At 43.6% G+C, this 11267-nt stretch overlaps 1 protein-coding gene across 1 annotated transcript; it reads left to right on the forward strand.

The window, feature by feature from the left end:
- The first annotated feature begins 4169 nt into the window (after positions 1–4169).
- LOC148033583 (uncharacterized) lies at positions 4170–9467 on the forward strand. The gene is made up of 3 exons (XM_087680935.1): positions 4170–4295; positions 4368–4634; positions 9387–9467. The coding sequence occupies exons 1-3, from the start codon at positions 4173–4175 to the stop codon at positions 9465–9467; spliced, it is 471 nt and encodes a 156-aa protein (XP_087537061.1). The 5' UTR covers positions 4170–4172.
- The last annotated feature ends 1800 nt before the right edge of the window (positions 9468–11267 follow it).

Genomic DNA, 11267 nt, shown 5'->3' on the forward strand with positions numbered 1-11267 from the left:
AACGAGAGAGAAAGAGAGGGAGAGGGAGAGAGAAAGGGAAAGAAAGAGAAAGAAAGAGAAAGAGAAATAGAGGGAGAGGGAGAGGGAGGGGGAGGAAATAGGAGAGGGAGAGAAAGAGAAAGAGAGGGAGAAGGAGGGAGAGTGCATTCTCTCTCTCCCTCCCTCTCCCTTTTGCTTGTTTAATGTTTGAATCACTTTATTTTTTGCTTGTTTAGGAGAGGAAATGAGAGAGAAAGAGAGTGAGAGGGAGAGGAAGGGGAAGGAAATGAGAGAGGGATAGAAAGAGAAAGAGAGGGAGAGTGCATTGTATCTCTCCCTCTCCCTTTTGCTTGGAGGATGTTTAAATCACTTTATTTTTTGCTTGTTTAGGAGAGGAAATGAGAGAGAAAGAGAGTGAGAGGGAGAGGAAGGGGAAGGAAATGAGAGAGGGATAGAAAGAGAAAGAGAGGGAGAGTGCATTGTATCTCTCCCTCTCCCTTTTGCTTGGAGGATGTTTAAATCACTTTATTTTTTGCTTGTTTAGGAAATGAGAGAGAAAGAGAGATAGAGAGGGAGAGGGAGAAAAAGAGAAAGAGAGGGAGATGGAGAGGGAGAGGGAGAGGGAGAGGGAGGGGGAGGGGAAGGAAATGAGAGAGGGAGAGAAAGAGGGAGGGGGAGGGAGAGGGAGCGAGGGAGCGAGGGAGAGGGAGAGGGAGAAAGAGGGAGAAAGAGGGAGGGAGAGGGAGAGGGAGGAGGAGGGAGGAAATGAGAGAGGGAGAGAAAGAGAACGAGAGGGTGAGGGAGAGGGTGAGAGAAAGAGAGGAAGAGAGGGAGAGGGAGAGGGAGAGGGAAGGGAATGAAATTTAAGATAATATACGTATCGATAATGGTATGCAATGTGCTTTGCATACGGCCACGTACTTCATCAAAATTAACCCAAAATTATTGTTATAGAAGTGGAGATCCCTTAAATTGAGTATAGGATAATTTCTCTCAGGTCTTATGACTATGAGTAGAATTGATTGAAATAAATTTTATTACTATAGTTGTAAAATTTCATAGATGGCGCGCATTAATTTTAAAATGGATTACTTATACTCAAAGCCGAGATATAACAAAAAATTATCTACCGGGACAAACAAATCGTTGAGCATGATACAAGGCCGAGATATAACATCGGAAAATCTCTCGACTACTATATACAATGCAAGGTTTATGGTCAACTTGCAAGTTGACGTACATCTCCAAAAAGCTATCCATTTAAGCCTCGTTTGCTGTAATGTAGATAAGATGGCAAACGAAAAAGGTCCTATTGTTCAAGACCGCGAGTCGTATCTTAATCAGCGTGTCCCATGTCCTTGCTCTCAATGCAAGTTGGCAATTAGACGAAAATGCCGATTGTCTATAGAACACGTACGACGATTTGGCGAGTTTCAACCTGAGATTATTGATCAGGCGATTGCAGATTTTCAGCAAACGGTATTTTCAAGTTAGCATTTTTCATGCATTGTACTCTCAAGCTAATTGAAAACCATACACAATAAGATTGGGTCTTGTTGGCAAATTTTGTGTCCAGGGGGGTGATGTCTCGACCCAAGGGGGAGTGCACCCTTTGCGGCCAATTAGAAGAGTTCGTGGACGTGCGATGGATGGATGGCAGGAGCCAATAGACCACTCGCAAGGCCCATCTATATCGTCAATGCCAGAGGAGACAGACAACCTTCCCGACTTGCCTACAATCTTGGAGCCTGAGATGGAGGCAATGATCGATGCATTGATTCCCATGGATGTTGAGACATCTGACCCGCTTAGAGAGGAAGCATCCATACCATTATATGATGGGTGCCGAGTATCTCGGTTGAAGACATTGCTTGCACTCTTAAGTGTGCAAGCAAAATACGGTTGGAGCGATACGAGTGTGACTGAGTTATTCAGGTACCTTGCATACAGACTTCATTGTTTTTTTTAAAAACAGTATTATTGTAAATATGGATGGATTTTTTAAGGTGTTTTATGATTTTTTCAGGTTATTGAAATATCATATATTGCCACCTGCAAACACCATGCCTGAGTCTCGTGATGATGCACGACATGTTTTACGGAAGCTTGGCATGGACTACAATAACATCCATGCATGTATCAACGATTGCATATTGTTTCGAGATGAATACGAGACTATGGAGACATGTCCAAAGTGTGGTGCTCACAGGTATCGACACGACTTGCAGGGGCAGACCATCCCTCAAAAAGTCCTCAGACACTTTCCGCTCATCCCCCGTATAAACCACATGTTTCGCACGTCTGCCATGGCAAGCTTGACAACGTGGCATGTGCAGAATAGGTCTACGGATGGAGTGCAACGAATATCAGCAGATTCGCGCGCATGGAGCCACATTGACTCTACCTTCCCAGGCTTTGCGCGAGAGCCAAGGAATCTTCGGCTCGGTCTCGCCATGGATGGTGTGAACCCATTCGGTCTGCGCTCGACTTCTTACAGTGTGTGGCCTATAGTGCTTGTCAACTACAACATTCCTCCATGGCTTTCTACGAAGAAAGGACATCTCATCCTTAGCTTGCTCGTCCCGGGCCGCTACAAAGTAAAAAATATGGACGTGTATCTTCGTCCATTAGTCGATGAGCTTAAGATTTTGTGGGAGGAGAGGGTCACGGTGCAAGATATGAGCAGGCACGATGGTCGGCGGTCAGCCAACATTCGAGCCATTCTCATGTGGACGATGCATGACTTTCCGGGATTGGGAGAGTGCTCAGGTGAGCAGACCTTTGTTCACGCCGGTAATATCTATATTTTATTTCATTCAATCAAGTATTCACTAGGTCGTGGATCGCCTTGCAGGTCTCGTTACCTCAGGTTATCATGCATGTCCATTGTGTGGGCCACAGTTAGACTCCCGAAGGTCACGAACCATGAAGAAGATGGTATATCAAGGACACGCCACTTTCTTGCCGGAGGATCATGAACTCAGGGAAGGTTTTCTTGGATGACCTCCAGCACGTATGAACGCTGCAAGCTGGTACGAGCTGAAAATGGTAAACCCGGAATCACATCCAAATGGAATGCGACGGTTCTCAGTTTTCTACGAGTTGCCATATTGGACCCACTTACAGGTCAACCACTTGTTGGATCCCATGCATATTTTCAAAAATGTGGGCAGCTTGCTATGGGACCACATCACAGGAAAGAGAGACACTATAGGGTCACGAATGGATTTAAAGGAGGTAGGTAAGATGGAGGCGCTTTGGCCGCAGTCGAGTGCTGAAGGGGGAGTGCAGCTTCCTCGCGCTCCCTGGGTTTTGTCTACCAAAGAAGAGCGCATTGTGAAGCAAGTAATCAAGTCTATCCGCACTCCGACGGGTATGATGCGTTCTCTCAGGTCCGCATTTTCTAAAGATGACCAAATGTCTGGGCTAAAATCCCATGATTGGCATAAGATATGTCAGGTTTGTGAACAGAATGGATTTTAATTAGCGTGGACATTTTGAAATTTGAAAAGTGACCATTATTCTTAATGCTTTCTCATTTGTGGCAGTTTGTCCTACCGATCGCGATCGCGGGATGCCTAACTCCAGAAATTCGCGGGGCCATTTACAAGCTGTCGACTTTGGTGCAATGGATCTCACAGAAAGAGATTAAGGCGTCCTCTATTGAATCCGCAAGGCGGGGAGCAGTTGAGACGGTCTGTCTCTTTGAGAAATACCTGCCCACTAGCATGCTCACGATACAAGTTCACCTTCTTGTGCATCTTGTGGACGAAGTGGAGATTGCCGGACCTGTCCATACGCGATGGATGTTCTTCTTGGAGCGCTTCATGAAAACCCTGAAAGGCTTTGTGCGACAACGAGCTCGTCTGGAAGGTAGCATGGCGGAGGGTTGGTTGGTGTCAGAGGCATTAGTGCATATCTCACAATGGCTACCAACGGTGGAACCAGACAATGAAATTCTATGGACGCTCAAGGACGATGACAGGCTGACTGGAGATGTGGTGGTTGGAAATGGGGTAGAAAAAAGAATGGATGCCTCAATGGAAGAGAAGGTGAATCGCTTTTGTATGTTGCACCATGCCTCCATGGAGACGTGGCTCGCCAAGTACCAAATTGCAAGGCAAGATCGAGAGGAAGCGCGAGCTGAATTCCGACGCAGTATGCGTCACCGACCGATTCGATATCCCGAAGGCATGGAGGAGATGCCGCGGTTTATGTCAACACGATGGTTGCATGGAGCCTTGATCGCAGCATCCAGCGAAGGGGCAGAGGTCTCAATGGAGGAGTGGGAGTTCTCGAGGGGATGTAGTCCAAAGGTAATGAGGGGTTTAGAATGTGTCGTATCTGAATTTGTTTGCTACATCTAATTTGAGTGTTTCAATGTGCAGTACAAAATATATAGTGCAGCGTGGTCGCGCGGACGACATTTTCGGGTGGAGCGTATTGACAAAATGCGCTCCACAATGGACTGTGGTGTCATGGCAAGGTTTGAGCAAGAGAGCCGGCGACGAGCAACGGATCCGAACACGGTTGTGGATGAGATGGAGTATTTTGGGAATTTGCAAAGTATTATTACGGTGGATTACCGTAGCTTCTCCATGATAATATTCGATGTGCAGTGGTTCAAAGTGGTACTTGGAGGAGCTGGCGCAACGGTTCGACGAGGTCCATCTGGATTTCTCAAAATAGATTCCGAAAAAAAATGGATGGATTTGCGCGACACCTTTGTGTTGCCGGCACATTGTGAACAGGTAATCTTCTAGTCATTTGCTTGCTAATTGTAATACGACATGCTTTATGTCACAATGGTTTGAAGACGGTTTGTAAGTGTTTGTGAACAGGTAATCTTCTATCCAAATCCCCGACAACCTCGATGGTGGTATGTTATACCTTCAACTCCTCGAGGTGCGAGAGTATACGATCAAAGCGATGTTCCAGGCATAGATGAAGAATATATGCAAATAGAGGGATCGAAATTACAAGGGGTGGAGGCCACCGCAAGCTTGGAGCCCGCATCGGCTAACAATGATGGAAATACAGAAGTCGTAGAATTTTTTGAGAACGAGGCAGACTCGTTCTTTTGTAGTGACATGTCTATCGACCTTCCAGTGTATGCAGAGTTATGTCAGGAGATTAACATGGGACCATAGAATACTTCATTCTTGGAGAATTGTATTACTCAATTCGTTGTTTAGATCTTCCCTAAAGGTAGATAAGATATGCATTTTAAGATGGATTTTTCAAAAATGATTTATATTAATGCGCTTTGTATAGTTTCAATTGATTATTCTAACATTATTTTTTATCTCTGCAGGTATCGATATTTTCAGGATGAGTCGAGGGATGAGCGATGAGGAGTTTCAGGAGATGATGGCACATATGTCTCCAGATCAGCTCGCGAGATTCAGAGAGATAGCAGATCAGGAGCTGTCTCGTTCTTCGTCAGGGCACTCTGCTAGATCAGCTTCAGTGCGATCAGATGCTTCAGCTTCGAGCAGATGATCTCGACGCTCGCGACTTGGGCCAGAGGGAGGGACTGCGACTGTAGGAGGATCAGGGGGGTGCTGCTGTGGAGACACGGACGCGGTGTCTCCGTCTCGTCGTTCAGCTAGAGCTCGGTCACCTCCAGGATTTGTCACACCTGTGGGGACGTCCACTCCAGTTACTCCGGCTTTTGCGCAGCCGTCGGCAGATGTCACGCCTTTTGGTGGCACTCCTTTTGGTGGCACCCCCTCTGGTGGCACCCCTTTCAGTGGCACTCCGGGAGAGGGTACCCCCGTCGGTACACCGGATGTTCAGGGGTCTCCTGGATATGCCCAGGAGCGTGGACGGAGATGGGAGAGGGCCCATACGAGGCACACTCCTAGGGATTATGGATACCTAGTGGATGGCAGGTCAGGAGCTATCATCATGAATGATGAGGGGAGGAGGGTGATGGCTCGCATGAGGGAGTTGTGCCAACAAGTTTTTCGGCACAACGTCCTGGATCATTGGAGGAACATACCGGAGGGGAGCAAGGAGTACATAGTAGCATCCTTGCACGAGGAGTTCCCGGTACCAGCTGCAGTGGATAGATTCTCTACGGGCTGGATGATGGATTGCATGCGTGCATACATGTCACATAGACGATCCGATGCACGCAAGGCAATCAAGAGTGGGGCTCCAAAGCCCGAGTGGTTAGATGCAGAGGATTGGCGCCGACTGAGGGAGGAGGCTACAAATTCGCCAGGACGTTGGAGTCAGTAGCGGGAGGCGGCGAGGGCACGAATCGAGGCCGGATCAGTACATCATCTTGGGAGTGCCGGCCACAGGACATATTTGGAGGACTTTGTAAGTTTCTCTTTTGTTTTGCTTATTTGTTTTTTTGAGATGTTATTTGTACTGACAATCATGTTTCTAACAGTTAGCATTTTGTTTTCTTTGCAGCACTCCATTACAAATCGTGATCCGCAAGGCCTTGAGACTCAATATGCAGAGAGGCACGCTTTCAGATCATTGATCGACCGATTGTACAGACGCGGCGGCCCAGTAAGTCTCTCATCTTTCATGTCCGTAGTTACCATGAGATATTTGAATGCATTATTGTATGGTGGATTGATATGTTGTTTCTTTTTCTGCAGAATCCGTTTGATGCTCCTTTGCAGAGGGACGAGCTTTCGGGGGACGACGATTTGTAGCTCGCCCTCGGATCCTTAGCGCTCACATACCTTTAGTTTTTAGTCGCCCGATCTATGTAGACATTTTCTATGTATTAGTGATATTGTTTTATGATTGTACCAATCGCATTTTATGCGATATCATGTATTTATTTCATCTATCAGTTTTATGATTTCAGTATAGATTCTTTTTGTTTGCAAACGCTTTGTATGCAGCAGTGCAGAAACTATTTTGTATGGCTCTCATACAGCACACAGTGCTATATGTGGCAGGGCAGCTTGCTGCCCTGCCACAAAATTTTTTTTTTCTCTATTACCGTCGCTATTTGCGTCGCAAATTTACTGCAGGCGTCGCTATTATCGTCGCTATCAGCGTCGCAAAATCTCTGCAATCGTCACTATATGCGTCGCTATATAGCGACGCAAATAGCGACGCATATAGCGATGCAAATAGCGACGATTCTATGGCGTCGTCAATAACGACGCTTTTTGCGACGACGGGGGCAAATTTTGTTGTTTGTATTTTCGTCGCTTTAAACGTCGCTATAAGGTCTATATCTTGTAGTGTAGGGCACGATAATCAATGCACATACGATAAGTATTATTATTCTTCTTTACTAATAAAACAGGTGCGCCAAATGGAGAACTACTAGGTCTAATTAATCCTCTGTTTAATAATTCCTCAACTTGATTTTGAATTTCTTTCTGCTCTATCTGGTTATGCCTATATAGTGCTTTACAAGGTGGTTGTGTACCAGGAATTAAATCTATTTTGTGGTCTTCAGGACGTGAAGGAGGTAGTCCAGATGGTAGACCTTCAGCAAAACAATCTTTAAATTTTGCAAGGAATTCTTTATGCCTAGGATGCATATATTTTTCTTTAGCTTGCAGTTCATTCACCCAAATTAGATAAGATTTATTACTTTTGCGTAATGCACGTTTAGCTTGAGTATGGGTGAGCAGTGGAAAAGCATTAGATGTGTGCATACCATACAATGTAATGTGTTTTCCTTGAAAATGAATTTTAATTGAATGCGTGGAATAATCTATGTGAGGATTATGCTGATGACGCCAAGGCATACCTAAGATAATATCACTAGACTGTAATGGTACAACTAGAAAATTCATTCTTTCAGTGTATTCACCAATTTGAATTTCTAGATCATGCACCTCTTGTGTTCCATTATACCTTGTGCCTAAGAATGTTGCTTTAATGCGATAATACGTAGGAATAGTTTGTACTTTCAATTCTTTCACTAACTTTGTAGAAATAAAATCATGTGTACTACCATCATCATGCAAAATAATATTTTCTTTTCCATGCACTAAACATTTCATTGTCAACAAAGAATGTGGAGTTGGCATACCTGGTAAAGTATCCGAAGGAGTAGTAAGGTCGTCCTCATCTTCCGTAAAGTCAGGCATTTCCTCATGTTCTTCATCTTCCATTGCTCCAAGATAGTTGATATGGACAGGTGGCTTCTTCGATTGGCAATTGGCTGCTAGATGTCCAGGTTGATGGCATTTGTAACACACTATAGGTTTGTCTTTAGATACATTGTTTATAATGGCAGGAAGTCTTGGAATATTAGGATTTGGCTATGAAGATAGCTTAGGGTTTTGATTGGTATTTGATGGCAAAGTAGGTGGTTTTGTCCAAGGCTTACGGAAATATGATGAAGGAAATCGACTTTGATTGAATCTTCTAAAATTTGAATTGAATTGCTTAGAACCATAGTTACCATTTGCTTGAAATTGTTGTGAACGCTTGTCTGTTCCTCGATTCCTGTCTTCAGTGTCATGTGCCAAAGAAATTGCATCTTCAAGGGTTGTAGGCTTGAACATATTGACTTCAGCGTAGTAATGTCCAAGTAATCCAGACATAAACTTGCGCTTGTGAGTCACTTCAGGTACGTCTTCAAGCATGCGTAGTTGGAGTAAGGCATTCCAAAAGCGTTCGGTGTACTGAGAAATAGGCTCACAATCTCTTTGTTGAAGAAGGTCCCATTGCTTTATGGCTTTTTCATGGAATTGTGGAGGAAGGAAATTCTGCATAAACTTCTTCTTGAAACTCTCCAAGGTAGTGGGACAATCTATGCTCTTACGAACCATGGTCCACCAAAGAGATGCTCTATCCACTAAATGATTAGTGACACACTTGATTTTATCTTTTTCAGCATATGTTTCCTCATGAAAGTAATCATCAAACTGACTGATGAATGCAAGAATAGTATTTCCATCTCGAGTGCCATTGAAAGTACGCAATTTGAAATTTCTTTTACTTATATTTGTTTCTTTGCGGATGGATTGAGCTTCGAGAGTCACATCGATGGTTCGTCGGATAAGATCTTTAGGTTGTTGTCCATCTTTGTCGGTAGTCGATCTTTGTAAATTGGCCAATTGAACTTGCAATGCTTGCCGGGCTCTTCGTTGTTCGTCCAACTGCATCATAATTAAATCCAACTTTTGTTCCACCGTAGGTTCAGGAAGATCACCTTCAGCCATTAAATCATCCATATTTGATTCTGTCATCCTGCAAAACTTCAAAAGACCTCACACTCTCAAAATCCAATTAGCGGGATGAGCGTAGCTCAAAGTCGAGTGTACAAGGCTTATAGATTTTTGTTTGGCTTTCACGGTCTTTGTCTTTGGCAATTGCGGGATTTGAAAAATTTGTAAAATCTATGTTTAACCTTCTGTGTGTGCTGAAACTGGTTCAGCAAGTCTGTGTATGCGAACAGAGTCTTCCAGGGAACAACTTTGCAGTTTGGTGCTTCTGTGCAGGAACGGTCTTTATGGGAGTTTTTAGCACAAGTCAGTTCTGACTTCTGATGACTTGCTGGACTTGCAGAGTTGCAGAACTTAGGAAACTTGATCAACTTGAAGTTTGTTGTGACTTAATACTTGCTTGACTAAGCTTAAGCTTAGTCTTGACTAAAAACGACGAATTTTAGGGGGAGGGGCGTTTTTTGCACAGGCACAAATCACGCTGGACACATCCTGATGCGCTGATTTTAAAAATGATGGTTAAGTAAGCTTTTTAAGCTTACTATTAAGCTTTTTAAACTATCAAATAAGCTTTGAAGCTTTTGGGCGATGGAGTTACTGTCAAACTCTTGAGAAGAAAACAACTTGTGTAGGGAGATATTGAAGTGGTCCTCCGCCGTTTCAGATTGGTCCTTCGCAATCAGAGGTTGTAAACAGAGGTTCTTGACCACCAAGAATCCACCCGTATCGACCGTTCGTGATGAGAATGACCGTAGAGCTCGATCGTTCTAGGCGCTTCGCCTTCGCACAAGATGGGTAGCGATTGGAAGCTCTCGATCTCAACTTCGCTCTAATACCAATGGTGCGTAGATGGGATGCTGTATGCTCACATAGTGAATGCCAGAAGGTCCCCAAGAATAAAAGAACTCTACTTTTTGCACAAAACTCAAGGTAGAAAGCATGCACGACATGAACAAGAGACCAATCGGGTGCAATCTCCCCCCATGCCTTGTGTGAGCACTCCACAAAGCATGTATTTTATGTATTAATCATCTTCAAGCTCAAATAATAGCCCAAATTACAAAATAGCACACTTTTGGCTTTTGAGTTTGCTTTAGCACAAAATAGAAATAAAGCTAATGGGTGGGCGCCTAAAGAGTCAGGCATACCCAATACAATGTCCAAATACAAATAACATAATCTGCGCCCATGCGCATACAAAATAATAAATAAATATCCAATGCCTCAATAAATAGGTGCAACAAAATATAGGTGCCATGCCTAAGGTATGCGCCCATCAAAATATAAGTGATAACTCCAATACAAGCTATCCTCCAATGCTTTCCTCCACCACTGCTGCTATCTCTACACATCAATTGAAGCATTCACAATCGTTAGTAAAATAATACAATTAAACCAACAAAAGTGAATACCTAGCAGTCTTCAGCTACATAAATAAATCAACTGGTTAGAAATCAATCCTAACCTTAATTTATCACGAGTGCACACTCTAAACTCATAAACGTTTATTAATTTAATATGTATTTTGCGAAATCACCCGCTATGGAATCACCCATGTACACACTAAATTAATGAAACGCTCGAAAAGGATAGGCGTCCCCATCAACTTCACGCACAAAGAATCCACTTTGTGTATGAGCCCCGGTCAACAAAGTTTACGGAATCCACCGTGGCACGGAATCCACCATGAAATATGCCTCCTAGCATCAATGATAATCCTTACATCAGCCACTTTAGCCACTAGAACAACCAGTGCTACCTTATAATGCTCATTATATCCGTCTACTTAATGTTGTATATCCATTTGCAGCCAATAGCTTTCTTGGCCTTAAGTAGAATAGCTATTTCTTCATCCATAGAATAATCCCAATACTCGTTACCCACTACATCCTCAGAATAAGTGAATTCCACATCCAGTAGATCCTTAGTCATATATACATAGTAATGAATAACATAGCTATCATATATTAATCATTGCATTGGTTTTCTTACTCTATTTGACCTATATGGACCTAGATTACTAAGTCTAGCAGCTACTTTAGCATCCTCTTGTACCTTCCATGCACTAAGTTTTTTAATAGATGAAATTTCAAACTCCTCGTCCAAGGTGTGCTTAGAGCTATG

This window comes from Lygodium microphyllum, chromosome 7, assembly GCF_053477565.2.
Source record: "Lygodium microphyllum isolate KBCC chromosome 7, Lygodium_microphyllum_v1.1.10, whole genome shotgun sequence".
In the NCBI taxonomy this organism is placed as follows: Eukaryota; Viridiplantae; Streptophyta; class Polypodiopsida; order Schizaeales; family Lygodiaceae; genus Lygodium; species Lygodium microphyllum.

Coding starts and splice junctions, on each gene's coding strand:
- LOC148033583 (XM_087680935.1), top strand. CDS start 4,173: ATGGAGGAGATGCCGCGGTTTATGTCAACACGATGGTTGCATGGAGCC. Junction 4,296..4,367: donor CGAGGGGATGTAGTCCAAAG/GTAATGAGGGGT, acceptor TTCAATGTGCAG/TACAAAATATATAGTGCAGC. Junction 4,635..9,386: donor TTGGAGGAGCTGGCGCAACG/GTTCGACGAGGT, acceptor AGAGTCTTCCAG/GGAACAACTTTGCAGTTTGG.